The sequence below is a fragment of the Lolium rigidum genome, chromosome 2 (assembly GCF_022539505.1).
Source record: "Lolium rigidum isolate FL_2022 chromosome 2, APGP_CSIRO_Lrig_0.1, whole genome shotgun sequence".
NCBI classification, from domain to species: Eukaryota; Viridiplantae; Streptophyta; class Magnoliopsida; order Poales; family Poaceae; genus Lolium; species Lolium rigidum.
The window spans coordinates 97,951,427-97,966,379 of NC_061509.1; the positions used below are offsets into that span (position 1 = coordinate 97,951,427).

The following is a 14,953-nucleotide window of genomic DNA, read 5'->3' on the forward strand; positions in this document are numbered from 1 at the left end:
AGCCTTGTGCTCCCCTTCCTACAAATCTAGCGTGGCCACCATCTGCGTCTCCATTCCAAAAACCTCGCCGTGGTGGTTAGTGTCGTGGGGTGGTTTCGTTCCTCTCATCGGCATTATGTTTCCCTGCATGACACCTCTTGGTGGTTGTGAATGAGGGTAGAGTCTCCTGGTCACCCCGACTCTTCTCCCCTCTTCTCCGACCTTTCAACCTCCTTTTGTGGAGGCCTTTCAACCTCGATGCGGCGGAGTAAGCTCTTCCAGGCCAAGTGGTTTTATCTCCGGAGCTGGGATGAGTCGTCGGGATCACAGGTCAAGCAGCGCTGGTGGTGATGAAGATAGTGGACTCGACTGGTTTTTGGTCAGTCTTTGTAGGGTCTATTTCAAAAGAATCCCATGCCTTGTTGTAGTTTCTGTATTTCTTGAGGGCCTTGTTGTAATTTGTATTATTACCACCGCTAAGTAATGCAGTTTCTAGGCCTTCGAGGCCCTTTCCTGTTAAAAAAAAGAATGCCTTGAGCCCTTGAAGTGATTTTGAGTTAATGAAATGTCGCTTTACCTAAAATCTCCCAGTAACATTTTTTCAAAACAATTTCTCAGTTACTACCTTTTTCTTTTAGCATGATGTTAATTGTTACCTGATGGCGGCGATGGGCCTTGATGCGGGAAAATGGAAATACCCGAGTTTGGATGTACAGTAAAACCCTTTGTTTGTGGGCCTCCCGTACCTCTCGTCTCCGGCAAACAGAAATTTGCACGCCCCCTCCGCGCAGCAGCGAACCTCGGAGATGGCGGCGGCGGCGGCCGACGAGGCGTGGTGCCGGGAGACCTTCCCTCAGGTGATGGAGCTGGTGAGCGCGCGCCTTCCTCAGCGCGACGCCTGCGCCCTGCTCTCCATCAGCCCCTGGTGCCACCGTGCCCTCACCGCCAACCCCAAGCTCTGGCAGGTGCGTATCGCGCCGCGCGTACTCTCCCCTTCTACTGCGCTTTCTCAGGAGTTCATAACTAGCCATCTACCCTTTCGCTGCATGCGCAATCCCATTCCTGGGTGGGAGATACCGCTCGCAGTCGCATGAGATTATTTGATGCTTGATTTCTTGGTTCAGTTTTAGCCCTGTGAAATTGTTACAACAGAGCACCTGTTCTTTCTAGTTCACGAGAATTAATTGAGTACCCTGCATACTTGAGTACCCTAACTGAACAGTGAGGACAGGAGGCATAGTGGGGATTTTTTTTTTTGTCATTTGCCACACTTTACTCTGAAAATTTGAGCATTTGCCACATTGAAAACCACATGTCACAGTAGGTCTAGGACCTTTCCTTGCGAAATTTAGAATTACTCAGCTAGTTTGCGGCTTTGTGCAGTAATATCATGAAACTAGAATGTGTAACATACCAAACTGTTTGACCTTTTGAGTCCACTATGTACAAATGCCTCTCTTACCAAATTAATAATAGGTACTTGACCTGCATGAGATGAAGAAAGCCGGCGAACGACTTATTTCAGCGCTTTCACTGGTAATCATCATCCTAATTTCTGAGTCTTCTGGATAATATTTTGTTCTGCTTTTATGGTCATTCATTGTATCTTTAATAGGTATAACTCTTGTTGTGCATACTGGCTGACTAGCTTTTTTTGTTATATGCGCTGTTCCATTCTTATTTAGGCAAGGTATTGTCATCTTAAAGTACTTAACCTTGAATTTGCTCAAGATATTGATGACCGACATTTTCTTCATCTAAAAGAAATGGTGAGATTCGCACTGCTTATGTACTTTTAAGGTTTCTTTGTAAGCTATGATCATAAGCTGTGCCTGGTTTAACATGCGATGATTTACAGGGTGCTATCTTACTAGAAGAATTGGAATTCCTAAACCTAAATGCATGTCAGAGGATCTCTGATAACGGAATTGAAGCTGTTACCAGTCTTTGCCCCAATCTTCGAGCCCTGTCTATTTATTGGATTGTTGGGTAAATTGCTTGTTGAATGTTTTCCTTATACATAAATCGCACGTCTAATCGTTGGACTTTTTGGTGGGTCAGATTAACAGATGCAAGCATTGAACACACTGTGAAGAACTGCAAAAGGATAATAGACCTAAATCTGAGTGGCTGTAAGGTAGTGTTACTATACCATGTGTTTTCAATTTACAGTTTTTCAAACGACGAGGCTCTCTATGGTTATGCCAGGCTAAGCAGTTACATGTTTTCTTTATATCAATCTCCAATAACGTTATGCATAATCAATACTCAATACATGTGGTGTTTTTTTATTATTTTCTTTTGGAATCTGCAACATTTATATATTTTTTACTTGAATCAGATGGGCATATAATAACACATCGTGTTTCATGCTGATTTGTTCTATGTAACTATAGAATCTACCTTGACCCCAACATATGTGCATATTCCGCTAAAACGATCAGAAGAACCATGTCACTCATCAAATACAGAACACGGTTGCTCTGCGTATCCCTTTGTAGTCACACTGCTACGCTGCAGTTTTGACACATTTCTAAAATAACAGGGTGATGAAGCATTAGTTGTAGATTGCATCATATATGTCCAGATCTAACCTTTTTTATTGCTTTTGCCCCATTGACTGGATACATGTAATACATCTGTTTCTGATAACAAGGGGCGACATGAGCTAATGGAAGCTTTATATTTGCGCTTGCAGAATATATCAGATAGAGGCATACATTTAGTTACTGATAATTATCAAGGATTACAAAAGTTGGACATAACCAGGTATGATTAGATGCCGGGATCACATTTGTTTTTTCATTCTTAACATTTATCAGAATTTCACTGGGATCTTTGATTGTGCAAAATTATGGCGGGCTTAGGCAGGAACAGAATTTGAACACCTGGATATTCTGTGTGATATATTTATAGGTGCATTAAGTTGACAGATGAAGCTTTGCAAGAAGTTCTTCAGAAATGTTCTGCTCTTGAAAGCTTGAACCTTTATGCCCTTTCAAGGTAAGAATACTCTCTCAAGATAATATTGAAAAATATCTTAGATAATTCTCTGTAGCAGCCATCTAACAGCCTACTTTGCGTCATGCAGTTTTACCGACGAGGCTTATACAAAGATAGGAAATTTAACAAGACTTACTTTTCTAGACTTATGTGGGGCCCAGGTAACTGTTTATTCATCTTCTTGGAGTTGAACCATCAAACCATTCTCCTTACTAACTCATGGTTCCCAGAATCTAACTGACGACGGTCTTACCTGTATATCAAGATGCGGAAGTTTGACATATCTCAATTTGAGTTGGTAAAGCCAAGAGCAAACTTTACTTTTCTCTCAGTATACTAATGGAATTAACTTGTGTTAATTGATCTCTGTAATAACTATATCGCAGGTGTGTACGTGTTACTGATGCTGGGGTCATAGCTATCGCACAAGGTTGTCGGTCCCTTGAACTACTAAGGTAATGTGGTAATTTTGTTTTAAATTAAAGATAGTGCATCTCTTGTGGTTTATGCATATTCTGTTCTGTTTATGCAGTTTATTTGGAATACTTGGGGTAACTGATACCTGTCTGGAGGCTTTGTCAAAATCTTGCTCAAATAGTCTCACGACTCTAGATGTAAATGGATGTACTGGTATTAAGGTGAGGAAGTAGACCTATGTTTTTAAGTTCGGAAATTTTCCAATTAGCCATCCTGTTCTCTATGTTTGTTTGGGTTAACTGCCTGGCCATACCACCATTAAATTGAAAATAACGTTATAATTTCCAAGTGGCATATGGCACAAACCGTGACAAACACATATAAGAGTAACTAATTTGGATCTATCCATTCCTGCCAAGCAACCCAAAATTTAGTACCAAACAAATAAAATTTAATGCCTTCCAGAGTTTTTTCTGCATCTTTGGTTCTAATTAGCTCAAAGGCTTATCCTATCTGAATGACATTAGGCCATAGACTTTAATTTTATGGTTAATCTCAGTCTCGCACACACGGAAGCCCTTGCATAGAGGATGAGGCAACTGGTTGGGGGAAATAAAAATGGATATGTCATATATTACAAGTAATTGAGAAAATAAGGGATATTTACGTACGGTGCAAACTACACCATTCTTAGATATGTATAGGTTTGCTAATCTGCATTCTCAGTGTAATTTAATTGATTGGCAGAGGAGGAGCTCAACTGACCTGATTCAGATGTTTCCGTTCTTGAGTTGCTTCAAGGTGCACAGCTAGCAACAACATGGATATTTGCTACAATTATCATTATCCCATTTGGCATTTAAAGCATCCGAAATTTCTTGCTCTGGAAAAACGGTGAGGGGCAGTTTTTGCCGCCTACTGCTTGTTTGTATGTTGATCTGAGAGTTCACATAACTTGCATACAGTGATGCGTGGCATGTCTCATTACGAAATTTGGAAGCCGTGGAGTTGATGTTCTTGTTGTTTTAACACTGACATTATTAGTCAGTGTAACACTTATGCGGATGGCTCAATTTTGTGTTAAGTGAGTATCTATTTTTTTAATGCTAACTAAGTTTCTGTTAATATTACACTGTAAAAGCATAATTTGTCATGCGACGGGCAACGTCATGCCCTATTATATTGTTATTTTCCCATTGATGTTAATGCAGTCCGTTATCCTATTTTTTGAATAAACAGTTTTAGTGATTTTTCTTTATTTTTAGTTGTGGTTCATTGTGAAGCACTAGCGTTGACTGGTCCAAGCCTTGCTCCTCTAACTATCCAGATGTCTCCCTGCCTAGATGTTTCGGCCAGAAACCTTAAAGAGCTCAACTTCACCTGCTCTTGACAACCGTGGACTAGCATATCATTTTCCATGAGCTCACATAGCGTAAATTTAAATGAGGTACCTGTCCTAAACTATTGATGGGTGCCAAAATTTATCAAGCCTTGGAACATTTTCTGTATCCAGGTTACGCACGGGGCATCAAGAAAATAGCAATTGAAAATTGCAAGAGGAGCTAGAAATCCTTAAAAGTTTGCGGATTTCCATTTCCTTGAAGAATTGAACATTCATGGTTGTCTAGACATCTGTTCCAAGAGTTTGGTGTCGGCATCACAAGGGATGCAAGCGGGATCCTGCCATATTCCACTTTTAGTTCATTTTTTTGCTCAAAATTTGAACTAGAAATCCTCAGATGAACTAGAAGTGGGATCTAGAGTAGATTGCCAACCCTTGATGACTTCCTAACACAAGAATACGTACTGCCATTGAGAGTATCCATGTTGTATCCTGTATCGAGTTACTGTCCCTCCAATCTCAAAAAAAGAAGAGAGGTTACCGTCCCTCCCAGGTGACAGCCCCTGAAACGTCTTAAGGTTGGTGATTGCCCCAAGTCATAACTGACAAAGAGTTTGATGTTCCAAAGGCTCGAATTACAGCGTTGTGGGGATATCTCTCCATGTGTTCTCAGCTGCCTACAAAACATGACACCCTTGTCTCACCGAGGAGGATAACTGAATGCGAGGGTGTAACATCCATCCCAGGCTGACATTTGGTGCAATAATGTTGCATCACTTGAGGAACTGGAAATTCAGTATTGTTCAGAGCTAGTTTTTTTTTTTTGCGAAACACAGTACAATCAAAGACGCTCATACATACGCGCACACACTCACCCCTATGAACGCACACACGCACACCCTACCCCTATGAGCACCTCCAAGAGACTGCGTTGGCGCATCGCTGTCGACTGAAAAATATTCCACCTTTATGAGACATCAAAGTGTCAAATCTGAGATTTGAACTCGGGTAGGCTTGGGGTGCCACTATCCTCCTAACCATCCAACCACAGGTTGGTTCTCCGTCCAGAGCTAGTTTTAATCGAGACAGTTGCAAGAATTAAGGTGCAGGTCGAGGAGAGGCCGGCACATACAGTACGTGTGCTTACATGGTTAGTTTCATCGTGTGAATTCTTAACTCCCCTCTGACCATTTCAATACCATTTCAATACAGCTCAACTATTTGCTAAGAACATACACACCGAGTTATTGGGGCCTGGGAAGAGATCTAGAAATTAGGTTAGCGAAGAAACCACAGCATGTTTATATGGACTCAAAATCTGCAGCCGTTGCTTGCACATACAGGGTAACAGGGAAGGGTCCATGTTGACACTGATGCTGTGAACATGATGACAGTTTTACAGATTTCGGAGCAATGAGCAAGGCTGAGGTCAGACAAAGTTGAGGCCAAATTCTCTGGTCATCGAGGGGTGAGCAGCGAACACCACTACAAGAGTAGCGAGCAAGCTTATTCTGAATGAAGTGGTTCTAAGCTAGCCGTACAGTAAAAGGGTTACAATGGTATATCTCATTGTAAATCAACAATCTAAACGAGTCACCAAATGCCCCGCTGTCAACATGGCATGTTCCGCGAAATGACAAGAAAAAAGGGACATCCCCTGAACCTGAACTAGCCAATGAACACCTTGAAGACAAGTACCCAGATGTGGGGAGTTCTCTTCCGGTACATTTATGTGAGTACAGTTCTGCTAGTTAACCACACCGGATCGAAAGAGCCTTGATCACGAAGCCTGGGGCTTCTCCTCTGCTTTCTTTGGCTGCAAAGAAAAGCAAATAGCAAGATTTTTATTAAGAGTTCAGAAAAGGAACAAAAACTGGTATGAAAGTATACTGAATAAAAGTCCTCAAGTCCAGAGAGTTAAACGAAACTGCTACCGAACCTATACTAGCAGAGATTCAACATTTTACTAGCCATTTCTCTTCATGTACTCAATTTTTGTAAAGCGGACAGCCAATTTTGCTGCTCATCTGGGCGCAAAAGAGGGTTCTCGCTCTAAGACTAGTTTTGTCTGGGTTGTTACTACACCCTCTATAACGTGCTGTTTACAGCATAAGAGTGATTGTCCATCCACCTGGGGATTGTACCAAATCTACGATTTGCAATCTTCCGGTGAGATAGAGATGGAATTCCTTACCACCTACTTAACTATGTGCAGCAACCCCCCGATCTACCATGAATGGTGTTGATAGGCCGAGGAATACCCTAGTTCAATAAAGTATAACTAGTTTTGTAAATATTTGTGATGAATTATTCTTAATCCATAGTAAATCCACCATACAGAAAATCGTTTATGACAATAATGGGCACTGTCTTATATATAAAGAAAGTAAATGCACCATGCATGTCTATGTAAACAAACTAAAACTTAACACATGTACTTTGAAACCCATAACTTCTGGGAGCAACATGGCTACACACGAGTTAGCTATCTTAAGAATATTAGACAAACACAACAGAAATGAAAGATACATAGTTCTCTAAATTTCACTTCTGAATGAATCCCTAGTACGCCGCTGACCTACTATGCATTGAGAGAACCAAATAAGCTCCTCCAAACATGACAATGAGCACGAAAGCAACCAAAGACCAATTATACGAAAAAAGATGTAAATACTGAAGACAAATTATAATTTGTTTTTAGGAAAAATATTGAAGATAAGAGCACGTATGACATCTGCAGAAAAGCAGATCCCGTGCTACTAGGAAGCATCAAGTTCTCACGAGTAAAAGGAAATATTGGGCCATACACAACATGTAGAAGTATGTATGCACTGTATACAGGTAGGTAACACAGGTACGTACAGTACAAAGTGTGTAGTTAGAAAATAAATGATGTCCAGATGTCCAGGAAGTATTGGATATGGATGCAAGTGGGATTCCACTTCTAAGTCATTTAGCTGACTTGTGGATTTGAAGATGACTTATAAGTGGGACATTAGTGGGATCAAACTTGACACCTGGAATTGGAGTGCGCAATGTGCAGGTGATTATTTTGAGTACTTCAGTGGAAAAATTGTGCTCAAGAGAAACGTGTGGCTGCCTCTGGTTCGGGTTTATATGTCAGGTAACAGTACAAGATGGCAGATTAGAGAAACATATATTATCCAGATGTCCATGGGCTATTGGAGTATGCAATGTGCATCTGATTACTTTGGTGTTTCAGTGGAGAACTTCTGCACAGGAGAAACTTATGAAATTTTGATCCGATTATTAGTTAACTTATTTCTCTAAAGATAAGCATAGCCACACAACTATATCTTACCTATTACACAGTCTTCTTTTACTAATGTCAGATCTTAATGTAATTAAAAAATCAACTTACAATAAAAATGTTAAGTTATGACACTTGATACCATGTATCAATCTATAAAACGTAAAATTCAAAAATGTTATGTCATTGGCTCAACTTCTGCTGATTGAAAATCCTTCAGAAATTAAACTTTATCTGCAGCAGGAACACAAAGTACTCTGTGTTATCTAAATTTTAAAAATTGTTCATAAAAAGTTGGCTCAGAAGGTTGGCTCAGGAGGCTTCTAAAATGGTAACTCAACATGCTTGTTCAATTTATCTATTTACACAATGGGCAGTATGAGCCAATGCAGTCTGCTCGAACAAAATAGTTAAGGGCTAGGGATGATACGCTAAGCATTTAATTCTTATCAACCCAGACACAAGTTTCTGTTAGAGTACAAAATTATTTAAATATGAGAGTATAAACAAATCATGGAAGGGCAAACAACGCACTAGAAATTAAACCTACGTTTTTTTACTTCCAATCACATGAATTGCCTATGAAAGTGAATGTTCCGCGAACCAAGCATGATAAATGCATACTGGAGGCTTGCAGCAGTGTTGCTAACTCACCCTTATCCAATTGGATTATAAATGCCAAAAGAACTAGTGATCCTAACTCGCTTTTATAGAAGTAGACATGGACAGGCATTTTCATTTCAGGAAAGCAGAACACAGATAATGCTACATTGTTATTAATCTACAATAAATAAACACAAATATGAAAATCCGTCTTGCTTCAATCTACATAATAATGAGCATAATATGTTTGACGAAGGGAGCAGAAGTTCCATAGCCACCCAATACACGCATATACAAGACGAATGAGCGGTAACGTACACTAATATCCGCGTTCTAATGTTTGGACAGGGGATTTCAGTGCTAGGCAGTAGGATGCAGACAAGCACGGATGGTGTTGGACGGAATGAGTAGCGAACAAAACAAAGCAGGAGAAGACGCACCTTGATCCCGGGGAACGACATTCCGAGCTCCTCCTCAGGGATGACGACGGGCCACTTCTCCCCGGCCTCACGGAAGAGCTGCTCGGTCTCGAGGAGGCGGCCTCGGGAGAGGATCTGGTCGCGCATGCCCTGCGCGGTGGCGCCGTCAGCGGCGACGAAGGCCTCCTCGGAACCGTTGACGTAGGTGACGAGGACGCGCGGGGGCGGCTGGGCCTTGGGGTCCTCGGACTCCGGCGGAGTGGGCAGGCGCCGCAGCTCGACGGAGCAGGCTGGGTTGGAGTCCTTGGCCTTGCGGCCGTTGCACTGCGCGAGGAGCTCCACCGCCGCCGCCTTGCGCGGGTCCAGCGGGTTGTACTCCACCACCACCTTGGACAGGAACTTGAGCATCTCTCCTCCTCTGGCCGCCGATTTTCCTCGCTCGGCGGTGGCGCGCGACGGCGGGGGACGAAGCGGTGGAGAGGAGGCGGCGCCGAACCCTTCTTCCTGCGGGCCAGATCAGGAGAAGCTCATCCTTTTTGGTTGTGGTGAAGTGGGCTTGCAGGCACACCTCACATAACCTGCAAGGCCCACACAGCCTACTAATATTCTCAAAAAAGAAAAAACACAGCCTGCTAAGTACTTTCCAATTTGGCGTGGCCCCATATGCTGTCTGTAGCCCATCTTTATTATACAAGCAACATTTTTTTTTTTTGAAATATATTATACAAGCAACATTATGGGAGGGTGCCGGAAGTAAGGATGATAATGGGCAGGACAGAGCGATACCATACCCATACCTATAGGAAAACGCTCACCTTCCCCCGGATGATAGGAGCGACGCGTCCTCCGCCTCGTACGAGCGACACGCGTCCGTGTCGCCACGCTCGCCTCTTCTTCTTCCTTATCTCTTTTCTGCCGTTCCCCAATCTTCTCCCTCTCCCCTGCCTGACATCCATGTACAGACCTCCGCGCCTCCCAGCGTTCCGCCTCCACCGAGCTTCTGCTGTGCCGCCCCGCGCCTATCTTCCTGCACTCCGACATACAGGTCGAGCTCTGCGGGTCGCCAGCGCTGCATCTCCACTGAGCCCGTCGGCAGCTCCACCTAGGCTCACGCTGGCGCTTTCTCGTCCTCCCTCACGCGCCGCCCGCGCCCAATCTTCCTGCACCGCCATCTCCGCGGTGAGGATGCAAAGGGACAAGAGGCGCTGATGCGAGTTGCTGCCGGCAGTGCTCCTCACCGAGGGCGGCGCTGCCGCGAGTTGCTGCCTGCAGTGCTCCCGACCGAGGGCGGCGCCGCTGCTGCGGTGCCGTGATGAGGGACGACGTTGTGGCGCGTCTGGAGTCGGGTGCTGCAAGGGCGGGGCGCCGCTGCTACGACCGCCAGCGGGCTCTGCTACGACCGGCGGTGGGCTCTACTACGACCGGCGGCGCCGCTGCAACCTACGGCGGTGGCCGCTGCTGCAACCGGCGGTGGGCTCTGCTACAACCGGTGGTTGGCGTTGGTACCAACCACGGTGGCCTCGGCTAAAACCGGCGGTTGGCGCCCCTACCGACGACGGTGGGCGATGCTGCAACCGGCGGTGGCCTCTGCTACAACTGGCGGTGCTCGCTGCTACCGGCGGCGCAGGGCGATGCTGCAACCGGCGGTGGCCGCTGCTACCGGCGGGGCTGGGTGATGCTACAACCGATGGTGGGCGCTGCTACCGGCAGCGTTGACCTCTGGTACAACCGGCGGTGGGCCCTGCTACTGGCGGCGTTGGCCTCTGCTACAACCAGCGATGGGCGCTGCTACCGACGGTGTTGGCTGCTGCTACAACCAGCGGTCATCTCTGCTACCGGCGCGTTTTGCTGCATCGGCGACGGTCAGGGGCGCACAAGCTGCCATGGGGACTTGCGGGAGGAGGGCGAGAAGCTCCCCGGCGACACCATGAAAGGATGGACCAGGCGTGGGCGACGGGAGTGTCCCAAAGACGAGAATGTCGCTGTCAGATTACATGTGGGCATTTTTCTTCATGGGCTGGTTGAGCCGCGGTTGATGGTGTACTGTTTTGATCGCTCGCATCCTACGGCTGGGGACCCGGGGGATCAGAGGATTTGATCCCCCAGGGGATGCTCAGCACTACCCATACCTATATAGCAAATGGGTACAAGCTTCTACTCATACCCATACACATGGATATAAAACTTTACCCATACTCATACCCGGCGGGTACTCGTACCCATTGGGTACCCGGTGGATAGGTTAAATTGTACACAAGTCAATCACAATTTTACATTTATCGATAACAAATTTGTTTAAAAAAGTAATTATCTCAACTCAATAACCGCTAATTGAGTACATAGCAATTAACATAATATAAAAATCAGATTCTCATATTCTAACTCATAAGTTAACAAATATAGGCTGTCACATAAGATGTGACAATAAACGGGTAGGGTATGGGTTTACCCGCGGGTACGAGGCTATACCCGTGTCCTACTCATGACTTAAAGTGTACCCATACCCTGCCCATACGGGTACGATACCCGTGGGTACCCGTACCCGTGGGTAAAATTGACATCCTTAGCCGGAAGCAACGTGGAGACGCATAGTGGCGGGCCCACCTTGTCAACGGCATGAACCGAAGCGTTATAGTTTTTCCTTGATGGCGATGACGGCTTTTAAGGTGGAGCAGGTGAGACATCTCGTCAGCGATGCGCCTCCTCCACGTGTTGCCACCATCCACCTTCCCGCGCATCTTCACGCGCCTTCTCCACCACTTCATGCGTTTTCTCCCCGCCTCTTCCCGCACCGGCTATAAAAGGTCGCCTTCACTTGCTATCACCACCACAGCCGTGGGCAATCCTTCCCTTCGCCTCTATGAAAACATGCCTCGTCGCCTAGCCACCACCTATGCATGTTGAGCCACACCGTCGACGGCTAGATAACTCCACCACCATCTCCACCTCCGCCTCTACCCCTCAACCGAATTCCACGAGAGTTCTTCGATGACGATGACGGTGGCATTGAGGAGGACCCGGAACTCACGGCGTTGAACGCGTAGGTCAGGGTTGACGCGGACCGAGAGGCGGTGGAGGAGGAGGTGTCCAACGCGGAGCAGCTGCGGCGGTGGGAGGAGGAGGCAGACAACGACGACCTCGACGGCTAGTGCGACGATGGTCCTGGCCCGGAGGAGCAGTCGGCGAAGCAGAGGGCCATCCCCACGTCCTACGAGCCGCTGAAGAGGACTAAGGACAACGCCCGTGCCGCGAGGAAGCCAACGAGGAGAAGTGGTGTCGCATCATCGACGTCTCCATCCAATGGGCGTCGATAGAGGAGGCGAGCCGTTGCTTCTTCGTGGAGGAGCGGCAGTGGCTCCTCGAGGACGCGCTGGAACGCCAAGCTCTTTTCGCGGGGCTCTGGAGGGAGCGACGGCATGCGGTGGCGGTGGCGGTGGCCAAGAAGCGGATGAGGGACAGAGGCGAAGACGAGGCGGGGCCGTCGAGCGCCCTGAAGGACCGTGAGTAGGCTAGGGCAGATCAAGTAGCAATTTTTCATTTAAAATTATAAAATATAATTAAATTTAAATGAAAGTTGTTATTTCTGTACTATTTAAATGTTTTAGGACCTCATTTTAGGGACGCAGGTCGAAATTGAGGCCCCCCTAAGTACTGGATCCGACGCTTTTCTACTTTGGAGGACCTGAGATGCTCTAAATAAAGCACACCGTTCGCCAAGCGATGGTAGATCATGGAAACGGGCAGGTGGGAGCTAACAGTACAATTCTTTTCACAATTTCAACCTAGCGGAGAGATCACGTGAGGCCTTGGAGTCGTGGTGAACCGCAGCCTATCGTCAGCGGAAAAATTTCAGTTTCTTCGTTTAATTTGTTTTTAGTGTCTTCTTTAGGATGGTGAGGTGGTGGCTACATCCTGCAGTTAGAATAAGATCCTCCCCGCTCTATCCTCGTTTCGGTGGTGCGTCTATCGTCGGCGGAGGGCGCGTGGACCGGCATATCACCTGGGATCTGATCAATTTTCGTATTCATTGGTGTGGTTTTAGATCAGTTTCTTTCTATCCATGGTTGTCATTATTGGAGATGGTTGCTCACCATGATACTGCCACTCATGCCAGTTAGAAGCATCACCATGTTGTCGACGACATCGCCGAACATCACCATGACACCGTCGGTCACGCCGGTCACAAGCATCACCACGTCGCCGAACACAAACATCACCTTGACACCATCGTTCACGCTGGTCAAAGCACGACGTCGCCGACCATGAAGCTTCACGCCATGCTGTCGTTCATGTTAGTCCGACAACACCATGCTGCCACCGACGACGAGGATGGCCATCACCCTGGATTATCACCTCTCACCTCTTACCTATCATTATCACGTCGCCATCCATGAAGATGGCATGTGAGAAGTTGAGAAAGAGTACTCCAAAATATATACTCACACGTATGGATTACAGTATACTAACGAGCCATTTATCTATCAATGTATGTCCACCGAAACAAAAACCTGTCAACATGAAAGTCATGCGGAATGGTGAGGTGAACCTACTCCTCAAAGAAAATTCAAACGGTTAAGCGTGTACGATGAATTTGACAAAATTCACTCAAAACTTCATACACGAAATTGACAATTTACGACTGAAACCAATTGTCAGAATTGATTCACATCATTAACACACATTAACACATATGTTTTTCATGTACATCTTATTTTGATTCGGAGTATGGTTATGTTGATTTGAAAAGAGGGTGTGTGAAGTAGCGTAAGAGAGAGCGAGCGTAAGCAGTCCACGTACAGAGGTTGCATCCATTGAGCAGATGAGTGAAGACAACGGGACATAGAATCATGCGATGCAATAACACGGGTGAGCCCAAGAAATCAAACGGGTCAAAAACTATGGTCCCCATGCGAGCCAACCAAGCTATGAAACAGGCCCCTAGTCGTCCACTAATTAATCTGTAACTGATGTATCACGTCTCCTAGGAGGGTTGTAAAACTCTCATCTTTTCAATGAAATGAAACACACAAGTGTTTTGCGTTTTCACAAAAAAAAGGATATATTGAAGACAGAAAAGATAAAACCATAACAAACCGATATAATTGTCGTTTGGCCAACAGGTAATAGCATACCGGAGTGAAATAAAACCAGTGTTCCAATCACTTTACGGCTAAACAGCGATCAAGCACAACTCCTAAATCACAACAAGGTTTTATGAAATCATAAGACATATTCTACTAAACTGTCCAGATAGTTTATTCAATCTGATAAGAAGTTCTCTGAGACTCTTGCATAAATTCAGGTTTTGAAGTCCACCAAACAATAAATCATTGATGCAGTCACTTGTTTCAAACAATATCATCCAGGGAACAATTTTAACCAATTGGTCCCAAATTTCATCGATACATCCTGCACATAAAAAGGTCTATCCGATTAAAAAACCATCCAAATCTATACAGTTCTCATTTCAAGCCAGAAGTTAGCATAAACATAGACTCCTTTATGAAATCCATTGAAGAATTACCTTCCATGATATGGCACTCTGCTTATATTCCAGTTGCAATCTCATCATGTTCTTCCATGCTGCACCGAGACAGCCAGGTCCTGGCGCCAAAGCAGTCCTGCAAAAAACAAGCGATTCAACGATCTCAACCTAAATGTATCATGTATTGACATAAAAACCAGTTCAAGCACATACCGATGATACCGTGAGCACTGGCAGAGGGGTATGTATGGGCTGGCAGATATGCAGGGTAGCGCGCCCAAGCAGTTGAGCTGTCCTGTTGTGGAAGGGCTTTTGCACAAGTAGAGGTGTCCTTGGCGAAAGCTTTCTGCAAAAGCAAGTAAATGTTATAATGCCAGTGCCATTAGTACATGAAATGGCCAATGTAAAGTAAAGGTGGGTATTCTTTCTTTACA

The 14,953-nt window shown here is 45.3% G+C and overlaps 2 protein-coding genes across 2 annotated transcripts; one reads left to right on the forward strand and one right to left on the reverse strand.

Moving 5' to 3' along the window:
* The first annotated feature begins 753 nt into the window (after positions 1-753).
* On the forward strand, positions 754-4,593 carry LOC124686963 (F-box protein At3g58530-like). The gene is made up of 12 exons (XM_047220826.1): positions 754-944; positions 1,456-1,515; positions 1,665-1,748; positions 1,838-1,968; positions 2,041-2,116; positions 2,678-2,748; positions 2,896-2,982; positions 3,071-3,143; positions 3,213-3,280; positions 3,369-3,437; positions 3,515-3,620; positions 4,147-4,593. The coding sequence occupies exons 1-12, from the start codon at positions 786-788 to the stop codon at positions 4,210-4,212; spliced, it is 1,050 nt and encodes a 349-aa protein (XP_047076782.1). The 5' UTR covers positions 754-785; the 3' UTR covers positions 4,213-4,593.
* A 1,486-nt stretch (positions 4,594-6,079) lies between these two features.
* On the reverse strand, positions 6,080-9,513 carry LOC124686964. Its single transcript, XM_047220827.1, has 2 exons — positions 9,056-9,513; positions 6,080-6,557 (listed from the first exon to the last, which is right to left on the reverse strand). The coding sequence occupies exons 1-2, from the start codon at positions 9,440-9,442 to the stop codon at positions 6,522-6,524; spliced, it is 423 nt and encodes a 140-aa protein (XP_047076783.1). The 5' UTR covers positions 9,443-9,513; the 3' UTR covers positions 6,080-6,521.
* Positions 9,514-14,953: the final 5,440 nt, after the last annotated feature.

Excerpts from the sequence above, each read along its gene's own strand:
- LOC124686963 (XM_047220826.1), top strand. The coding sequence starts at position 786 with ATGGCGGCGGCGGCGGCCGACGAGGCGTGGTGCCGGGAGACCTTCCCT. Across the intron at positions 945-1,455 it reads CCAACCCCAAGCTCTGGCAG|GTACTTGACCTGCATGAGAT; the intron begins GTGCGTATCGCG and ends AATTAATAATAG. Across the intron at positions 2,117-2,677 it reads TAAATCTGAGTGGCTGTAAG|AATATATCAGATAGAGGCAT; the intron begins GTAGTGTTACTA and ends TTGCGCTTGCAG.
- LOC124686964 (XM_047220827.1), bottom strand. The coding sequence starts at position 9,442 with ATGCTCAAGTTCCTGTCCAAGGTGGTGGTGGAGTACAACCCGCTGGAC. Across the intron at positions 6,558-9,055 it reads TGTCGTTCCCCGGGATCAAG|CCAAAGAAAGCAGAGGAGAA; the intron begins GTGCGTCTTCTC and ends TTTTCTTTGCAG.